The sequence below is a fragment of the Erpetoichthys calabaricus genome, chromosome 7 (assembly GCF_900747795.2).
Source record: "Erpetoichthys calabaricus chromosome 7, fErpCal1.3, whole genome shotgun sequence".
Lineage (NCBI taxonomy): Eukaryota > Metazoa > Chordata > Cladistia > Polypteriformes > Polypteridae > Erpetoichthys > Erpetoichthys calabaricus.
In genome coordinates, this window is record NC_041400.2 from 169,494,130 (window position 1) to 169,515,211 (window position 21,082).

Below are 21,082 nucleotides of genomic sequence, written 5' to 3' on the forward strand. Positions count from 1 at the left end.
CTGGGCTCTGGTGGTAGGACAGAATTTCACTATCCATATTCCGGAAAGCAGTTTATTGAATAGGAGTGTTCCGCACTTCTTTCCATCATTTAACCCTAGTTTCCATTTCCAGAATCACTCCCATCATTTACAGTAAGGACTTTTTTTTTTCCAGGATTGTAATTATCGTCGTGCGGAGGTTTGTTTGTGGGGGGTGTTTAGTATTTTTTGTATTTGTAAATAGCTTTTCTAGCAAATGAGAGTCATTTTATATATTTGTGTGTTTGGTGTATTTAATCTTAAGGGTTTTTTTTTTTTTTTTTTCCGGGGCGGCATGGTGGCCCAGTGGGTAGCGCTGCTGCCTTGCAGTTGGGAGACCTGGGGTCCTGGGTTCGCTTCCCGGGTCCTCCCTGCGTGGAGTTTGCATGTTCTCTCCGTGTCTGCGTGGATTTCCTCCGGGCGCTCCGGTTTCCTCCCACAGTCCAAAGACATGCAGGTTAGGTGGATTGGCGATTCTAAATTGGCCCTAGTGTGTGTTTGGTGTGTGGGTGTGTGTGTGTGTGTCCTGCGGTGGGTTGGCACCCTGCCCAGGATTGGTTCCTGCCTTGTGCCCTGTGTTGGCTGGGATTGGCTCCAGCAGACCCCCGTGACCCTGTGTTCAGATTCAGCGGGTTGGAAAATGGATGGATGGATGGGTTTTTTTCCTGGGTGTTGTTAATATTCTGGTGGCAGGGTGGAAATTTGGTAGGGCTTAGGTGTTGGCCTGATTTTATCTGTCCCTCATTTTAAAAGTATAGCGGCTTCCTTGCTACGCAAATCTGGTAACACACTCCGCACAAGCTATAAGCTGGGGGGTGTGCTACATCTTTATTACTATGTTTTGTTTAATGGTTGTGCTACTGTATGATACCTTATAGTTTAATTTTGAATTCCATTAAAAGTAAATGAAGTGTCTTTTGCCCAATCAGTCATCTTTTCTTTAAAATGCGGTACACATCTTACAAATTCTGCCAGAGTATGTAAACTTATGAGTACAACTGTAAATGAATGAGAGATTTCAATTTTAGATTTTTAGCAAATTTGCAAACCTTTCTGAAAACAGGTTTTCACTTTGTCATTAAGGTTTATTGAGTGCCGATTGATGGGCAAAAGTGGCAACTGTACCCATTTAAAATAAAATTTACATCTCAATAAATTGTGCAGAAAGTGACAATGCCTGAATACATTCAGAGTTCACTGTAATTATAGAGAAGCACAGACTTGACAAGAGTACAAGAAGATCTGAAAGGCAGTGAATATACATCAGAGCTCAGTGCAGTCCATCATACAGAAGTGGAGAAAAATGAAACTATAGCCACACTGCTGTGGTCAGGCTGCCCCACTAAACTTCGCTGTATGCTAAGCTGTGAGTATGACATCAATTGTCACTCTGACTGAGTTGCAGAAATCAGAGTCTACAATTAAAGAGCATGTTGAAGACTCAACAATCTTCAAGGCACTGCACAGAAAAGGGATTTTATGGAAAAGTGGCAAGGAAGAAGCCCTGACTGAAAAAAGATAAACATGGCGGTGCTAGTAAAGGATTTGCAGCATGTCATCTGAAAGATACTGCTAAGATGTGCCACAACATGTTCTGCTCTGATGAGAATAAATTGCAACGTTTTGACTTGGACAACTAAAGCGGTATGTGTGGAGTCAATCTTAACACTGCACATCATCAAGGTAACGCCAACCCCATTGCAAAATGTGGTGGAGGCAGCAGCAGGCTGTTGGCATGGCTTTTAGCAGGAGGTACTGGACAGAACTGACGAATGCTGTACAGTAAAGACAGATCCCGGAGGAACAACTGCTCCCCTTTGGCAGAAAGCTTAGACTGTGGAGGAAGTTTGTATTTCAATAGAACAATGAGCTAAAGCACACTGCCACAGTAACAACAGAGAGGCCTAAGATGAAGAAAACTGATGTCCTCAAGTTGCTCAGTCAGAGTCCTGACCTTTACTTTCTTAAAACTGAAAATTGCCTTCCACCACTGTTTCTCTACTAAACCGGCCACAGCTTGATCAATTTTGCAAGGAGGAATGGGCCACTTAGTAGGAATAAGCCATAGAATTCTGAACTATCCTAACAGCATCAGGTGGAAAGCAAGAAGCAGCCCTGAGCAGGGTGTCAGTCCATCATGGTCTGTTCAGAAAAATCCCAGAAAAATGAGAGCCCACAGAAAGGAAACAGGGCAAAAAATATAAACACACTTCAATGGAATCAGCCCTGTGAAAGATTTTTTTTCAGAGTATTGCAAGAAATCTCCGTGTAAGGGAAGAACTTATTCTTGTCCTGCAATAAGGAAATATAAAAGCTGAAAGAACCGTCTCGACTAACTCATTCAGTCATTGAAAACAAAAGGCTCCAAACTCTGCATTAGGAAAGCCACATTAGTATTACAAATGTATAATATCAGTCATTTCGCAGACTAATGATCATAAAGAAGAAAATGAGATTCGTCACTAACATAACTAGCGTAATCCAATTGTGGTGAAGTATGTCCGGGTCCATGGCAGATAGGAATAGGTGAAAAGAACAGTGTGGCTCAGACCTCGTGAGTATAAAGTCGGATTATAATTCACGTGACGCGACGCATGCTGCAGCGGACGCTCTTGCTATGCAAGCGTTGTACTGTTTATACTTGCATGCGTACTTTGCGTAAATCTGGAGGAATCCACCAGGTAGCAGTGCGAGATATTATCACGGTGAGAACAGGTTCAGCTTCGCTGTGTTGTGAATTGCCAGGAACACCCATTAAATTCCGATGACACCTTACCGCAATATCTCTGAAAAGGATGTTTAATGATTAAATCCATCAGTCCAGGGATTTGTCTATTTCAGCTAGCATTGGGCACGAGGCAGAAACAATCCCTAGACAAGGCATCAGCTCATCGCAAGGTGAATACAAGCACTGACATACACTAGCGTAATTTTAGTGTAACCAAATCTGCATATCTTTGGACGGAAACCGGAGCACACTGAGGAAACCCAGAAGGAAAACATGCAAACTCCAGGCAGGGAATATCAGCGACGTGACTCCCTGCAAGACAGCAGTGCTAACGCTCCACCACCGTGTAACCCCCATGTGTGTAATTATTAACAGTATATTCATTATTTAAACGAAATTTTCCGATTTATCTGTAACATGTAACATACATACTTTAATGCATTTCATCATGAAAGTGATATCAAGTATAAATCTAAGGATTCTAAATGTGCAGAGAGTTGGAATATCATGCATTTAATGTCCTTGATGTGGTGATCTATAGCTGGTGATCCGCTGCTGTCAGGACCAGATGGAAGCCCTAGAAAAAAAAAGAAGTAACAGAAGACGGCATGTGAGACTTTTAAAATGTATCATGTCATTACGATCGGGAATATGCGATGCTTGAATATTTAAACACCATGAATGCATCTTCACCACATCGAACCATTCATCAAACATCGAAGCGCGCACACCGATATTGTAGGATCCGCAAAGCTTTCTGTCACATGTAGATAGTAAACAGAGACTCTGACGTCACATTCCAACTTTTAGCACACTGCGCCCCCCGACTTTTTGCTGGTACTGCAACTCGCGCACGCGTCACGTTAATTTCTGAGGACCTGCTCAGAGGACGCTTCAAATGAACGCTGGGAATGCGTGGCCTCCATGATGCGGGCGCGTACGCGTTCTGAGCGTGAAGTATAAATGAGCCCTAAGTGTGCAGGGAGAAAGCCGCATGGCTGCAGAGTGTTTAATGAGGGAGTTGGCTCAGTGTTGGTGAACAGTCGGCACAGCCATCCCTCATTGTCATTCAGAGGACGGTTTGTGCACCTGAACTCATAAAGTGAATAAAAAGTCTGAGTTGGTCAGAAGGAGGGAGAAAAGAAAAAGAGAAAACCAAGGAAAAAAGATGAGGGCGGGCATGATTTAGCAATCATGTAAGTGCAATAGAGAGGAGGTGAAGAGGGTGGGATGCCCTGTGGTGGAGTAAGGGAAACAGTGATCCAAGGGAAGATCTCTCCTTCAAGAGCAGGAGTGATTGTGGGTTTCCAATGGTTGTGCGGTGACCAGTGGAGGTGGCAGGATGACAAAGCCGGACCCACTGTGTCCCTGTGGGTACTGAAGGAGGTGGCTGGGACATGAGTCAGATGGTGGATGACGTTCTCCATTGTCTCAGTCCTGTTGCAACATCCGGATGGAAGACAAGAGGGATAGAAAGCCACAATGGGGGTTGAGAAAAAGCGAGCGATTCTGACTTGATTTTCTTCCTGGTTGTAACTTTTCATTGGATTTACTTATTGGTTTTAACATCCCTGCACTATTTTATTATGGTTTATTATAGTTGACATTGCACTTGTTGGACCCTTTTTGCATTTAATAATTGCATTTTGCACTATTGCACTTTAAACCTTGCTGTTATGTGCCCCTTGTTTGCCCTAGTCCATCCTGGGTTATGACTATCGATGTCCCTAGAATTGGAACGAACCCGTAGCTGCAGGCATCTGGGGCATCACACCAATTCAGGTTGCAGGAGCTGGACCCTATCCCGGCAGCACTGGGTGCAAAGCAGGATGCAATTCTGGACAGAGCCCCAGTTGATTGTGGGACACACTGTCACACACTTACACTGGACCAACTATGAATTGGACAAATCACCCCATGTGCAGGAATTTTGCATATTCTGCCCATGCCTTTGTGTGTTACCTGTCTTAACATTCTAAAAATCCTGCACTTCTATTCGGTGTCTATTCTAGATGCATTGGACGCAAGGCAGGAAACAGCCTTGGACAGATGCCAGTACACTGCAGGGGCTCATTAATGCACACAACCACATGGAGTCCAATTTAGATCAAACAATTAACCTAACCAGCATGTCTTTGAGGATGTGGGAGAAAAAACAATGCAGAAACAGGGAAAACATTCAAACCTGACGCCAAGGAAAGCACAGGATTTGAACCTATACTAAACCACTGGCATGGCCTACCCAGCAAAGATCAATCAGTACTAAAATAAAATTGAATACCTGAAAGCATCGTCAAATTCTTAATGAGCCCCCTTAGACAAATTATGATTGTAGTCTACGCAGACTTGACATTTGAGACCAATGTGGTTTTCCAGCAAATGCCTTACCCAATGGTAAAAAGAGTGCTGTGTGTATATATAATGAGTCACTTCAGCAGTATTGAGGGCCACTGAAAATAAAACCTGCAGTAACCACAGGATGAGCCAACACTCATTAAAGTCCTGACCCTCCCAGAGCACTAAAAAAGGAGAGCATTTTCTAGAGACAATAATAATAATACAGAGCTGGCATATCAATTACAGAAGGTGCAACAAGAAATGATGCAATAATCCACTTGCTTTGCTTTGAAGTTCAAGTTCTTTCTCTCACTTTTCTTGTCCATGGCCTGCACATACACTCAGTGAGCAAATTAATTAGGAACATCTGTGTGCCTGCTTATCCATGTAATTATCTGTTTGGCCAATTATATGGCAGCAGCACAATGTATACAATAATGCAGATACATGTCAGGACATTCAGATAACGTTCACATCAAACACCAGACTGGGAAAGAAATGTGATCCTCAGTGATTTCAACTGTGCCATGATTGTTGGTGCCCATACCTGCTGGTCTGAACATTTCTCCAGCTGCTGATCTCCAGGGATTTTCACTCACACCACATTCTCTTGAGTTTTCTCAAAATTAGTGCAAAAATATCCAGGGAGCAGCAATTCTGCAGATGGAAATGCCTTGTTGATGAGAAAGGTCAGAGGAGAATGGCCAGACTGGTTCCAGCTGACAGAAAGGCTATGGTAACTCAGATAACTACTTTGTACAACTGTGCTGGAGCAACACTATCATCGCAGAACCTTCAGGCAGATGGGCTACGACAACAGAAAACCAAGTTGAGTTCCACCTCTGTCAGCCAAGAACAGAAAGCCGAGGCTGCAGTGGGCACAGGCTCATCAAAACTGGACAGTTGAACACTGGAGAAAAGGTAGTCTAGTCTGATGAATCTCGATTTCTATTGAGGCACACAGATTGTAGGGGCAGAATATGGCAGCAACAGCATGAATCCATGCACCCATGCCTTGTGTCAACAGTCCAGGCTGGTGATGGTGGTTTAATGATATGGAATGCAATGTTTTCTTGAACACTTTGGACCAAATAATACCATGTAATCATCACTTGCATGCCATGGCCTATTTGTGTGTTGTTGCTGACCATGTGCATCCATTCATGGTCACAATTTACCTATCTTCTAATTCAGAAAGTCCCAATTAATTTTCATTGACTTGCTCTTGAAGATGCAGACCTCTTAATTATTTCTTTTTTCCTTAATTAGCAGCCAAACATTAATGAGATACAAAATGAGTCAAAACATGACCGGCAAACTGTGCCCATCATACAGTATCTGAAAATAAATAAACGTGAAGGTCTTGAGAATGTTGATCTGATCAGGTCCCCAAAACATTTTCAGAGTGCTCTTAGAAAAGAGAAAATCAACAATTTCAGAAATGTCTGCTATTGCACAACGAGAGCTGCAACAAGCTATGGAATTTAAGAACGGGTTTAATTAACAAGAAGAATTAGAACCTAATTAATCAACTGGTTGGAGTTTGAGGCCCTGTCTTCAGTGGGCTCTCTCACTTCACATTTCATTTCTGTTTGGGTGCCATTTAAGGAAAGAAATGAAGCAATTTCAGAGGAACGATAAAGAAATACAGGGGAACAAATCTTAAAAAACAAGTCCATTAAAATTAATTCAAAAGAAGTTAATTAGCAGCACAAACAGTGCACTAATTAATAAAAGGGTTAGAATGAAAATCTGCTGTTGAGTTCATGTCAACGTGGACCAGAATCTCAAAGAAATGTTTCCAACATCTTGTGGAATCCATGCCATGAAGAATTCAGGCTGTTTTGAGAGCAAAAGGAGGTCCTATCCAGTATCAGTATAGTGTTGTTAATAATTAGCTCAGTGAGAGTATATTTTTCTTGTTACAAGAATTGACAGTGAGGTCCACTTTTTTTAGCCCAAGTAATGTCAAGTGAATTGTCCACTGTGCCAGAATCAATAAAGGCAGCACTAGAGAAACTTTCACCACCTTGAAAAACCAACACACTTACAAATAACTGGAGTTAAAATAATGAGCCATGCCAGCTTTGCTCAATAAAAACATCTTTTCACTGGCACGTTAGTCACTACAGCTGGAAAAGTGGCTTTAAGCTTAGGCCATTGTCACTTTTCCTCTCATCTTTTACAAATGTTGTATAGCTATGCCAATAAAGGTTGTTCAAGTCAGATTGGTTTTCTAGATTACTTATGTTGTGGGTAATAACTGCATTGCCAACAAGACACACCCTGGATAGCTGTACACAGAGGAGTAACTAGAATATAATGAGCCATTGTATAAAAAATAAATTAGCCCCCTCCATGCTACCATGTAAAGTTAAATTAAATCCAATTAAAAATAACCGACACCAATGAGATAGCTCAAGCATATAAGATACATGAAAGGTCAGTAGTCATAATTAAGCTTTATGGAGTTGTGGGAATGACAACACCATTAGCCTTTTGATTCTAACGTCAAGTAGGTAAGCATGTTAAAAATAAAGCCTTTGGAACAACAACCATACAGTCACCATGTCTCACAGGCCTTGGTGCAACTGCCACACTTGCAGTGCCTAAAGTTACATCACTAGGCCATATAAATCATTGACGCCACAGGGCCAGGCCAGTATAATAATATTAATAAGATCTATGGGGACTTTTCCACAAATCAAATCAGATTTTATTTCTCAAATAATTATACACACAGTACAATATGCAGTGAAATGCTTAGTTGCTAAATTCCAAAACTATGCATTAGAGAATTTAAAATGACAATAAATACATGACTCTATAAAATATCAAAAATCAATATGTACAATTACATCAGTAGAATGCATTATATTAATAATTTAGAAATATGTAATAAATAACTTACTTAATATAGGAGAATTATCAATAGGGCATCATTCATTTAGGATGCAGATGGACTGTGGACAGAACCTTCTCCTCTGTCTCTCTGAATTGGTCTTCAGGCAGCCATAGCGTTTCCCTGTCCGTAGCACAGAGAAGAGGCCGTTGTTGGGATGGCTGGTATCTAATCTAATCTATAATAAAACACTAAGATCTGTGTGTGTGTCACTTCTTCAGGACAATTTGGCTTTGGTGTGATTGGTCAGTCTGACTTTACTTTTGTGACTGAGAAAGGAAGTATAAGTATGAGACACATGAGAAGGAGTAAAGGAGTAGGAGGCACACTGGTGGTCTCTTTCAAAGAAGGGAGGTATAAAAGCTGACAGGAGGTGAGCAAAAGGCGCCTCAGAATGACAGAGTCTCAGAGTCTAAGAAGCAGGCTTTACGAGAACGTGCTCAAGGGAGGGAATTCTGAAGAAGAGAGTGTTAGACATGCAAGGAAACAGAGGAAAGTTGCTGAAGGTACATGTGGGACAAGAGATATCAAATATTTTTACATTTATTGTATAACCTGTCTTTTTATTTTATTATGTTTAATTAAAAGCAAATAACAATCCCTGCAATCAAATCAAACTTAAAATAACAAAAATTCAACTCCCACCCAAGAGAGAAAGAAAGAAAGAGAGGAGAGCCAGCCAACAAAGCAATTCTTTGAAGTAGCAAGGTAGGAAGAGTATCCTTTATCCTGATATAGAAGCTTATTCTAAAATAATATTGATTAGATCAGGGGTAGGCAACGTCGGTCTTGGAGTGCCACAGTATGTGCAGGTTTTTGTTCCAACCCAGTTCCTTAACGAGAACTCAATTATTGCTGATGAAGCACATATTGCTAAGTGACATTTTAATGCTTCATTTTAGTGGTCTCGCTTGTTAAGGTTCTCCAACCTTAATTGCTTATTTCAATCTTAAACTGCTGCATTCAGTGTTTTAATTGCTCCTTATTAGCAATAAGATGTAAAACAGGGGTAGGCAATGTCGGTCCTGGTCAGCCGCAGTGGCTACAGGTTTTTCATTCAACCCAATTGCTTAATTAGAAACCAATCATTGCCAATCTCAGACCTTATTTAATTTTATGGCTTGTTAGTCTGTGCAATGTAAGGCTTTTATATCGTAGATTTTTTTCCTTTCCAAGGATATCATCCAAATGATTTGAAGCCTAAAACAGATCATTTTCAGTCTGTCACATTTTTCAATTAAGTGTTTTATTAAATCAAAACCGTGCATGATGAACACACACAGATGTAATTGGAAAAAAGCTAGCTGGAGAACTGCTGGCTGCTTTGTCTTTTACATCTTATTGCTAATAAGGAGCAATTAAAACACTGAATGCAGCAGTTTAAGATTGAAATAAGCAATTAAGGTTGGAGAACCTTAACAAGCGAGACCACTAAAATGAAGCATTAAAATGTCACTTAAGCAATATGTGCTTCATCAGCAATAATTGAGTTCTCGTTAAGGAACTGGGTTGGAACAAAAACCTGCACATACTGTGGCACTCCAGGACCGACGTTGCCTACCCCTGGATTAGATCCTGCCATATTTTAAAAAGGTTTTGAACAGATCCTCTAAGTGAGAATTTGATTTTTTCCAATTTCAAATAGTATAGGACATCAGTTACCCACTGATTTAAAAGTGGTGGGATGGGATTCTTCCAGCTGAGCAAAATAAGTCTATTTGCTAGTAGTGAAGTAAAGGCAATTACGATTTGTTTCTCCTTCTCCACTTTAAGCCCATCCGGAGGTCCACAAAACAATTGGATTAGGAGGGATTGTGACACCAAGGCTATCTGATAGACATTCAAAGATTTTTGTCCAAAACAATGTTAATTTGGTGCACGCCCAGAACACGTGGCCCAGTGAGGCTGGAGCTCGATTGCAACGTTCACAGATTGAATCTTACACTGGAAACATCTTTGACAGGTAATGTGACGAGTCAGGCATGGTTGTGCCTTCTTCACCAAAATTTCCAGAGGACCAGGTCAGATCATCTGTGCTGTGGACACTGAAAGTGCCCCACCTGTCCTCCAGAGTGCTATTAATACTGAGAGAGGTGGTAGTGCCTCTGTTGTTTTCTCCTAAAGTCCACAATCGTCTCCTTTGTCTTGCTCACATTCAGGAGTAGACTGTTGTCCTGACACCAGTGCGATAGACTCTCTGCACTTCAGGTGAGCCTGCTCATTGCTTTTAGAGATCAGGCCTACCACGGTTGTGTCATCAGCAAACTTGACAATGATGTTAGAGTCATATACAACTGTACGGCCATATGTGTAGAGGGAATAAGATTCAGAATACAGTCCTGTGGAGCCCCCTGTGTTGTCTGTGAGGGGATGATGATGATGATGATGAGGTGTGGCCACCCACTCAAAGCATCTGCAGTCTACCTGTCAGGAAGTTAAAAATCCCCTGTGTGTGAGCTTGGTGACAAGTTTACAGGGGATTATTTGTTAAGTGCAGAACAGTACAGTAGTCTATAAATAACATTCACACATAACTCCCTCTCCTGTTGTCCAGGTGGGCCAGTACTGAATTTGGGATCATTATTTGTTATTCTGCATCACTTAATGCACTGTTCGCTCAGTAAAAACAATGACAAGGTTAAGGATGTCAACTCCTTGGCTGCCTCCAGCGTATCATCAAAACGGCTCAGAGAATTACTGGCACTCAGCTACCATCACTGAAAGATCTCTTCACTACCTGCTGCATCAGAAAAGCAAAGAACTTGTGTAATGATCCAACCCACCCCAGCCGTAGCATTTTTACTCCTCTGCCCTCTGGCAGGTGCTTCAGAGCCCTGTATGCCCACATTACCAGGCTGAAGAACAGATTTTACTCCAAAGCAATTAGTCTATTAAATGCGCATCGGTCACTGCCCCTTCCTATAACAGAGACCACCTCTGATTGAACTGAACTTCTGCAAAAATAATGCGTTACACTTATACATGACCCATTTAGAACTTATAACCGTTGCATTGACTGTAATCTTCAATGTGACTTCATTTATTGTTTATTTATTTATGCTCATATATTTACCTTTACTTTTACTTTGTGTATGCAGTGGAGGCCAAAAATGTATGCACAATTCAACCAAAGAAATACCTGTAATAAAGTTGTGATATTAAATTTATACTGGCATCAAGGGAATAATTTAAGTCAATTTTGACTTCTACATTTACAACAGGTGCTCAAAATGGTTACCATGAGCATCCAGACACTTTTGATTATGGCAAACTACTGCTTGAACAGTGTTGACCAAAGTGTCCAGTGAGACTGTTGCGCATGCTGTTTTCACTTACTTCTCAAAGTGCTGCCATTTTTTGCCCCCCTCTGTATTTGGAGCTGTTAATGGTAACTGTGCTTCTCATAGTTTAATGTTTACTTAATTGTGTACTCTTATGTACTTTTATCTAAGGCACCTGTAGGGTTTCTCCAAATTATATTTCATTGTATTATACAGTGACAATAAAGGTATCTTGCATCTTTACATCAACGAACTTGGTACTGCCAATATCCAAAGTACTACCCCTAGTATACAGAAAACTATGAAGAACTCAGTTATGTTTTGAAAGTTTATACTTCACATTTGTGGCAGATGAATTTTAACGTCAGTAAATGTAAAGTATTACACATAAGAAGTAAAAATGTTAGGTTTGAATACACAATGGGAGGTCGAAAATCAAGAGTACACATTATGAGAAGGATTTAGGTGTCGTAGTGGACTCTACGCTATCAACTTCCAGATAGAGCTCAGAAGTCATTAAGAAGGTAAACAGAATGTCAGGTGTGGAGTACAAGTCCAAGGAGGTTCTGCTCAAGCTTTATAACACACTGGTGAGGCCTCATCTGGAGTACTGGGGGGCAGTTTTGGTCTCCAGGCTACAAAAAGGACATAGCAGTGCTAGAAATGGTCCAGAGATGAGCGACTAGGCTGATTCTAGGACAACAGAGAATGATTTATGAGGAAAGATTAAAAGAACTGAGCTTTTTCAGTTTAAGCAAAAGAAGATTAAGAGGTGACATGATTGAAGTGTTTAAAATTGCAAATGGAATTAGTCCAGTGGATCAAGACTGCTATTTTAAAATGAGTTCATCAAGAACACGGGGACACAGTTGGAAACTTGTTAAGGGGTAAATTTCGCACAAACATTAGGAAGTTTTTCTTTACACAGAGAACCATAAACACTTAGAATAAGCTAGCAAGTAATGGGGTAGACAGTAGGACTTTCGAAACTAGACAATGGTTGTTTAGAAGAATTAAGTGGATAGGACTGGCGAGCTATGTTGGGCTGAATGGCCTGTTCTCATTTAGATTGTTCTGTTCTAATGTCCAGTCCGCTTATCAGTGGTCAGAGAGATTGTCCATTGTGTTACAGATTATATTTATGTTTGCTCTATTAGAGAAACTGTTCTCCAGTTGACCTTGACTTACCTAGCATTGGTGACAATATCCTTACTGCTTCTACTCCAACATCTTTCTAAACTGTGCAGTTTTGGATTGCTCCTACATACCAGATTAGCTTTACTAGTAAATCTCAAGTGATCCTTATGAATGAAAGTGTGTGTGTCTGGGACTGTGACTTGGGATGGAGTGGTACCCTGTTCATGGTGCCATGCACCATTGTGATCCTGAAACACCTGCACTGCTTTTTGGATGTAAAGAAAGGAACGACTTTCTTTCCATTTCTGTAATTGCTATGCCCTATATAATCAAAGACGGTACACACATACAGAATAAACCTGTTGTTCTAATTGGTTTTCGATTAGGCACAGAAATGCGGTCACTATAAATGTAAAACAAATACCGTTCAACTTTTTATACCCTTTTGTATCAGGAAAGGATCCATTATGCCTTAGAAAGGCAAATTAACTGAAACCCGCACTCGAAACGATTAAGGAAGCCGCGCGTCAAGATGACACACTGTAGCAGCTGACAAGAACTGAAGACAGCAGCGAATGCGGATTCACCGTTAAAAAAAAATCTCACAATGAGGATGCACCGACAGTGAGTGAATGAATTAGAAACTGAATTGGATTAAGAAGAATGCAGCGAGGCCGGCTGGGTACGTAGCTCGCCGTGCCTTAGGCGCTTGCTGATTTCCCGCAGGTTCCGATTCTCGACCAACGCAAATCTATGGGTCGAGGTGTCTCGTTGGCAGGGCGAAGATGCTCGAGCGTCTCGGTTCCAGTTATTGCTATCACGTTTCTCAGTCTTGCAACGCCGCATTCTGAGAGAAGCACTTGAATGTGCGCCGGTGCTGAAGAAGACCTTCGGCGAAGGTGTCAGTCGCAGGAAAATCCAAAAATCATGCAGCAAAAGCAGGGAGGAAAAGATGTGAGTGGAAGCACCGAGGAGCGGAGATAACGGGGACAGAGGGCCAGGTGAAATTCTAGCCCGACGCGGCGCCTCGTCTGCTGAATGTTGCTGTCTTTGGACTCGCCGGCTTGCTGCCTTGAAGCGGTGCAGGGGATCTTGGACACGCCACTGAGAGGGATCGGGGCTGCCTCGCTGGTCCGGCGGAGGCTTGCCGACTTGTCGACGCTGCAGAGGGCTGCTGAGTTGCACGCGGAATGGGCTGCGCCCCCAGTATTCACGTCTCTCAGAGCGGGGTGATCTACTGCAGGGACTCAGACGAGTCCAACTCCCCGCACCAAACCACCACTATCTCCCAGGGCAACCGCAGCTACTCTACATGGCCTCTTCATTAAGACCGGACGCCGCCGAGTCCATCCCGTCAGTGCTGGCGTACCAGAGCCGGCACACCCGCACCAACTCCCGCCGAGAACGCAGGGACAACAGCGGGGGACAGTGCTGCATCGAGGCCGAGACCCAGACCAGTCACACCAGTGTTAAGGTACGGGGGCACCACGCCGGGGTTACTTAAATCGATTAAATAAATTAAAAAAGGCGTGACGGCAATAGTGATGAGGTGCCCTGCACGCAGGTGAAAGACAGCAAGGGGCTGGGAATTCGAGCGTTTTTATGGGGGGTGAGGGGGGTTGTTGCACGGTCACACCTGCGGTGAGTTTAGCACGAGTTATTATAGTCTTTACACAAACACTAGTATATGTTATTTTTAACGGTAACTAATTGTGTAGGTATGTACGTATTTCATTTAAGGATATTTGCATATATTTATTTCAAGTACTGTATATATAATGCCTATACACATGCAAATACCTTTCACCACACAGTTTATGTTGAGTCCCAATAACCGTGATGCCAAGGGCATATATAGATAGAGGATGCATATTCATACACAAATACGCCTATGCATATACATACATATATATTATTCAATGCACATGTACATTATACAAATATCCTGAGCAGGCCTTCTTTAATAAGAGCCTTCTCTGTGTAACAGGGACAATGGTGGAGGGTACTCTGGAGGTGAGTCCTGTCCGTGAGTCATGCACAAATAGCAGTGCACGATACTCCTATCATATACAGTACACTGCACCCATACAAGGACATACATATCAGTGTTGATCTCCCAACCATGTGTCCCATTGTTGCAAGGATTTACATTGTCTGTCTACGGCACTGTTCAGGGAAAAAAACGTGAGCTTTGGAAAGCAATTGATTGCATGTATTTGCACACGCACAGTACTTTTGTAATCTGCTTTTTCCTTGTCAGATCTGTGAGCCAAGGTTTATCCACGAAACTCCTCTTGTAAATCAGGAACAATCCCTGAGCAGGTCTGCAGCTCAGCAAAGGGTTCACTTGGATATTCAGCCAATTTAGAGTCACCGGCCCACTTCACAGGATCATTTTATTTGAGTAAGAATGATTTATATGAGCAAGTTTAAGGATGTGCACTGAGATTATCTGGGCACAGAATGATGCCACCTCTCTGTAATCCTATAATCTATTACTTAGCTGACACCTTCATGCAAGGCAACTTACAGCATTTAAGAGATGCAATTGGTTGTGTTGATTTTTTTCCAGGGCGGCACGGTGGCGCAGTGGTAGCGCTGCTGCCTCACGGTAAGGAGACCTGGGTTTGCTTCCTGGGTCCTCCCTGTGTGGAGTTTGCATGTTCTCCCTGTGTCTATGTGGGTTTTCTCCCACAGTCCAAAGACATGCTGGTTATACAATACAATACAATACAATTTATTTTTGTATAGCCCAAAATCACACAAGAAGTGCCGCAATGGGCTTTAACAGGCCCTGCCTCTTGACAGCTCCCCAGCATTGACTCTCTAAGAAGACAAAGAAAAACTCCCAAAAAACCATTGTAGGGAAAAAATGGAAGAAACCTTGGGAAAGACAGTTCAAAAAGAGACCCCTTTCCAGGTAGGTTGGGCATGCAGTGGGTTAGGTGCATTGGCGATCCTAAATTGTCCCTAGTGTGTGCTTAGTGTGTGTGTGTGCGCCCTGTGGTGGGCTGGTGCCCTGCCCGGGATTTATTCCTGCCTTGCATCCTGTTTTGGATGGGATTGGCTCCAGAAGACCCCCGTAACCCTGTGTTAGGATATAGCGGGTTGGACGCTGACTGACTGACTGATTTTTTCCAGTTAGAGAACAAGTAGGTGAAGTGACTATTTACTGATAGAGTGTCAGTAGTGGGATTTGAAGCCACAACCTTAGGATTTGAATTCTAAAGCCTTAACCGCTACACTACCTGCATATCTGTCTATCTAACAATCAGATTTTATATATTCAGGGTCACTCACACTATTTAGAGTCACCAGTCAGCTTAACAGACATATCTTTGAGTGCTGAGGGGAAACAAGTTTCATTCTAGCCTCTTTCTTAATTAATAACCGTTTACTGCTTTCTAATTGAACAGACATCTTTTGCTTAAATTTTAATTGCCTCACTTGTTACGATTCGGAACTTTCAGTTTTTTTCTTTTTAACTTAACTGCAGCCATCAGATGACAGGCTAACTTAGGGGTCTCAGGCTATGTCCACACTACTACGTTTTCCTTTAAAATCACAGACATTAGCCTCTGTTCATTCTCTTTTATCTGAGCGCACTATCTAGATCAAGGGTTCCCAAACTTTTTTCAGCCGCAGACCCCTTTACCAAAAACTTTTAAAACCGTCGACCCCCTAATTACATGCAATGGTTTTTCATATCCGCACTTGCTTTGATATGTTCGATAAGACAATGAACAGACATGTTTGTGCTACATGTATTTTCATGCATTCTTACGTGTGACTCTTTTAATGACACATTTTACCTTTTCGTTCGCAAATTTGGTATGTAATGTGTTTTTTTTAAATGATTTTACTTCTTAATTAGGTACCTATTGGAATCATAGATATTTTGAAGTAACAAACAAATAGCAGTAGTAAGGGGGTCTATTTTTGCTGTCGTTGACCCCCAAATTTTTTCATTGAAACTATCGACCCCTAGAAAGTTCAAATCGACCCCAGGGGGTCAATATCGACCACTTTGGGAACCCTTGATCTAGATGTTCTGTGGACATGAGTAGATCAATATTTCTTAAAAGACCTTCATTTTTTGCTTTTCAGATATGTTATCAGGACATATTGTACGATGCACGCATACTATAGGCCTAAATGCAATAAAGTCATTTAGTCATCATTTGGCTCACTTTTCAAGGCTTTAATTTTTTGGGCTACTTGCTATCTATCTATCTATCTATCTATCTATCTATCTATCTATCTATCTATCTATCTATCTATCTATCTATCTATCTATCTATCTCTCAGGTTTTAAAAATGTCATTTCATGCCACAGACACTCACACTACCTCTTTAGATACACCAATTAGCCTTACAGACACATCTTTGAGATTTGAGAGGAAACAATTTAATGTGGAGAAAAATGGAGCTTCATTCTATACTCTGATGGGTATGGTGGCCATACACATACCACCATGTAATCCTTATTGTTAATATTTTGAAATATAACAGTAGTGTTTATTGTGAAGGGCTGTTACTACTTCTGCCTTTTAGTTCCTGGAATTCATGGAAAGGCTAGACAGCTGCCTTTATGGTGGTTGCATGTAATCTGTTTTTTCTCAGGGTGCTCTGATTTCATCGAGTTTTCTCAAAGACAAATATTTAAGGTTAATTGAAAGCTCTGTCTTGGTCTGGAGTGAGTGAATGTGGCCATTGATTGACTGGCACCCCGTCTGTAATTAGAGTTAGCCTTGCACCTGATTCTAGTTGAATAGGCTTTGGCTCTCCCCAGGCCTAAAATACATTGAGCAGATGAATGGAGTTTATTATAAAATATTTTCAGATTAATAAATATCATTGTTCTTATGTAAGCATTTAAATGAAAGTTAATTGCGTAATTAAATCTCTTAGATCATCAATCTTTCCCTTATTTACTTGCATACCCCAGTAGTGGGTCATAGGACACAGAGCTTTTTCTGGAACCAGGAGCCAACCATGGATGAAGTGTTAGTCAGTCAATAGGCCATGCGTACACACATCCCACACTCATTCATACAGGGCCATTTAATAAAACATACATGTCTTCGGGAGAAAAACCAAGGTACCCAGAGTAAAACCACATAGATGGGGGAGAATATGTAGAGCTGAAGATAAGACTAGGATTTAAACTCGGACTCTAATGCTAATGGCAACCACTGCACTATCCATATTTATAAAATGTAATCACTGGAGGTTGTTAAAAAAAGCTGATTTCTACTTAATATCTTATTACATATAATGGGTTTAAACTCATTTGTAGGAATATTCTTTGCTGTGATTCAAGGGTGTTACCCAGCACAAGTGAATGAAATATCCATATGAAGTTCTGTGGCCAATGGGGTCCCTTTAATTTCCGCAAGGAAGAAGGGTGAAGAGGAATGAGGGTCCCAAAAAAGGCATACTGCTTAAGGCCCCAAAAAATTAAGGAATGGCTACTTCAAATCACATATGAGACTGTACTGGTGAATGTGTAGCTCTGGTGAAGTTGGCGTTAAATAAATGTATTTGTCAGGATGTAGAATCATTCTCTAGGCAAAACCATCCAATTCTCTCTTGTACTTGTGGACTTTTCTCTAACTGGGACAGTCTAGTAGCAATCACACAATTGATAACAAATACATTTTAGAATGTTCTAAATTATAGGAAGAAAGAAATGTCTTATTTAATGAAGTTCAATTGTGGTGTTATTCATTATATGGTATGACAGGGGTCTTACATCAGTGTTAAAGAGCTGCCCTGGTTTCAGATGTTTCTTTCAACCCGATTGCTTGACTAGAACTTGAAGTTGTGATGGGAAAATTAAGCCTCATGAAGCTTTGAGGCTTTCTATTTGTGCCGAAAAAGATTCAAAGCTTTGAAGCCTCAGCCTGAGGTCAAGGTAAGCTCTCAAGAGCGCAAGTGAAGCAGCACTCACTGTTTCAGTCTCATGTCACCAGTTAAAGGTCAGAAAAGTCTGTGTTCATTTTATTCTGCTAAGGTCCTTGTCCATTTTATTTAACTTTTGAGCACCGTTTTCTGCTGTTAGTCACCATCTGTCACCAAAGCTCTCCAAATCTCTCACAACCCAACATTGTTGAATGAGAATGATGCATTTTATATAGGCTACTTGTTAATTTAGCGCCAAAGCTGTCAAACCAATAAAGCGCACTGTGAAGCACTGATGACATTCGAAGTTTCAAATGTCACAGGTCACGTGCCAGCGGTGTTTTGACACAAGCTCTGATGCAGTGATTCGGCTCACTACGCTTCAGATTGACTGACACAAGCTTCGAGGCTTCGGTATCATTTTCCCATCTCTAACTTGAAGTCAATAACAAAACTTGTTTAACTTGGTTGTGTTTAAGTGCTTCAGTCAACCACGGCAGGTCATTCTTTTACTGTAGATTTTTCAAGCGTAGAATACCAAGCAAATGATTGTGGGCCAGAGCAAACTAATAATTATCTGTCCTTAACTTTTTCCGCTCTCATTTCTTTACAAATGTTTTATTAACACAAATGCTTCATGATGAACACACACATAGGTGTAAATGTGACAAAGTTAGATGATGAACTGCTAGTTCCCTTGTCATTTGCATCACATTGTTAATTGTCACCTGCCTCAGAAAACAAGAAGCAATTAATGGCAGTGAATGCAGCTGTTTAAGAGCAAAGAAGCAATTAAGGGTTGGGAATCTTAAGATGCCAGTTAATGAAAATGAAGCGTAAAAATGTTGCTTCAGTAGTAATTGCTCCAGCAGCCATACTTGGCTTCTAATTAAGAAAATGGGTGGGAACAAAAACCTGTAGCCACTGTGGCTTTCCAGATCTGACCTGAGGACCCCTGTTGTATGCTGTGTATAACTTAGGGTTCTGTAAACTAATTGCCCTCATATGGAGGTTCTGTTTTCTGAATGGGGCTAATTATGTTGAAAGGTTTAAGAAATACTACTGTTTCAGCCAACTCTTGGTTCTCTAGATCAGTGGTTCTCAATCTCGGTCGTGGGACCCCCTGTGGCTGCAGATTTTTGTTCCAAGCCACGTCTGTTTTTAATTGGACTGTTAGCCTAATGAAGTGATCTGTTACTACCTAGTTTCAATATTTTGGAATCAATGTAAAAATTACTTTTTAACAATATTTTAGTCCTGATTTTGATTGTTCTTTTCCAGGTTTTCTGGTTATTTAATCCATTATTTACTAATTAGTGGGTCTGACGCTAAAGTAGTTGCAGTCTTTCATCATTCAGTGCTGTTTTCCCAGGTGTCTGTTCTGCTTCTTTCTAACTGTCATCATTAGGATTCAACGAAAGAAGCAAACTACTCAGAAAAAGGTCAAAATAATAGAAAAAGATTAGTTAACATTTAAAGATATTGAAAAAATAGAAATACTTCTGAATATTCTAAAAATGTAAGAATCATACTATTGCGCTTTTCTGAATGTAGAATAAAAGGAGAGATAAAAGTCCAGCTAATTAAATGAGATTAACTATGATCACTGATTGTGAATCTGGTTGGATCAAAAGCCTGCAGCCACAGATGGTCCCCAGGACCGAGTCTGAGAACCCCTGCTGTAGATTATTATTCTGCTTGTAGATGTACATTTACATTTACATCATTTAGCAGACACTCTTATCCAGAGCGACTTACAACAGTGTTTGTTAGTTTTTTTCGCATACCCCTTGGGGTCAGAGCGCAGGGTCAGCCATTGTACAGCACCCCCTGGAGCAATTACAGGTTAAGGGCCTTGCTCAAGGGCCCAGCAGAGTAGGATCTCTTTTTGGCACTGACGGGGATTCGAACCGGCAACCTTCGGGATACCAGCGCAGATCCTTAGCCTCAGAGCCACCACTCCGCCCTAGAGCTGTCCATAAGCGCACCACAGTCCTGTCATTTTACAGTAAATGTAGTTTTTCATGCCTTGCTTCCATCATTGCTCATTAGAGTTGACCTCATGAGCAGAGATCTTGTCATAATGCTGAAACCGGGACCGGCCCATGCTGTCATGAGTGCTTTGTAAAGCAGTTTAGACCAATGTATATCCCCATTTACAACCTACAGTATGCACTCATATTTGCCATTTGCTGTAGACCACAATTCCATTATCATAGCAGAGTGAAACGCATGGTTTTTCCTGAATGCTGCTTCTAATTTACAATACACCCTGTTAACTACCACTATCAATGACATGTTCAGCAGTCTAGCATTTTATTTCTGATTAATATTTTATGAACAAATTAAGTATTTAACAACCAGTTATAGCCTGTCTCCATTATACCTGTTCAGAATAGTTAGACGATTCATATTTATGATCCATGTCTACTATTTGAAGTACTAGACCTGAAAATGAAAATGATGTGGAAATTGCGGGAAGTGATGGTGTTTCTCTGGCTAGCATTCCATATTTGATTCTGTCATATTTCATTTATAATTGCTTTTCAATCATACATATTCTACATGTGGCGGCGCAGTTGGTGCAGGTGTCTTCTAGCTCCAGGAGATCTGACTTGAATCCTGGCTCACTCACTGTCAGTGTGGTGTTTTCAGGTTCTCCCATTGTTTGTGTTGTTGTTTTTTGTTTCTCAGTTTAATTTGGCTTATTCATTCTAGGTTATTTGACAACCCTAAATTGACCCTGTGGGAATATCAGTTTGTTTCCTTTCTAAC

General features: G+C 41.2%; 1 protein-coding gene across 1 annotated transcript in view; it reads left to right on the forward strand.

Moving 5' to 3' along the window:
- Positions 1 to 13,036: 13,036 nt before the first annotated feature.
- The window catches only part of pde8b (phosphodiesterase 8B), a 349,017-nt gene continuing 340,971 nt past the window's right edge, over positions 13,037 to 21,082 (forward strand). The window contains 3 exon segments of the mRNA XM_051929508.1: positions 13,037 to 13,697; positions 13,699 to 13,735; positions 13,737 to 13,877. Coding sequence (XP_051785468.1) covers positions 13,594 to 13,697; positions 13,699 to 13,735; positions 13,737 to 13,877 — 282 coding nt within the window. The 5' untranslated portion in view covers positions 13,037 to 13,593.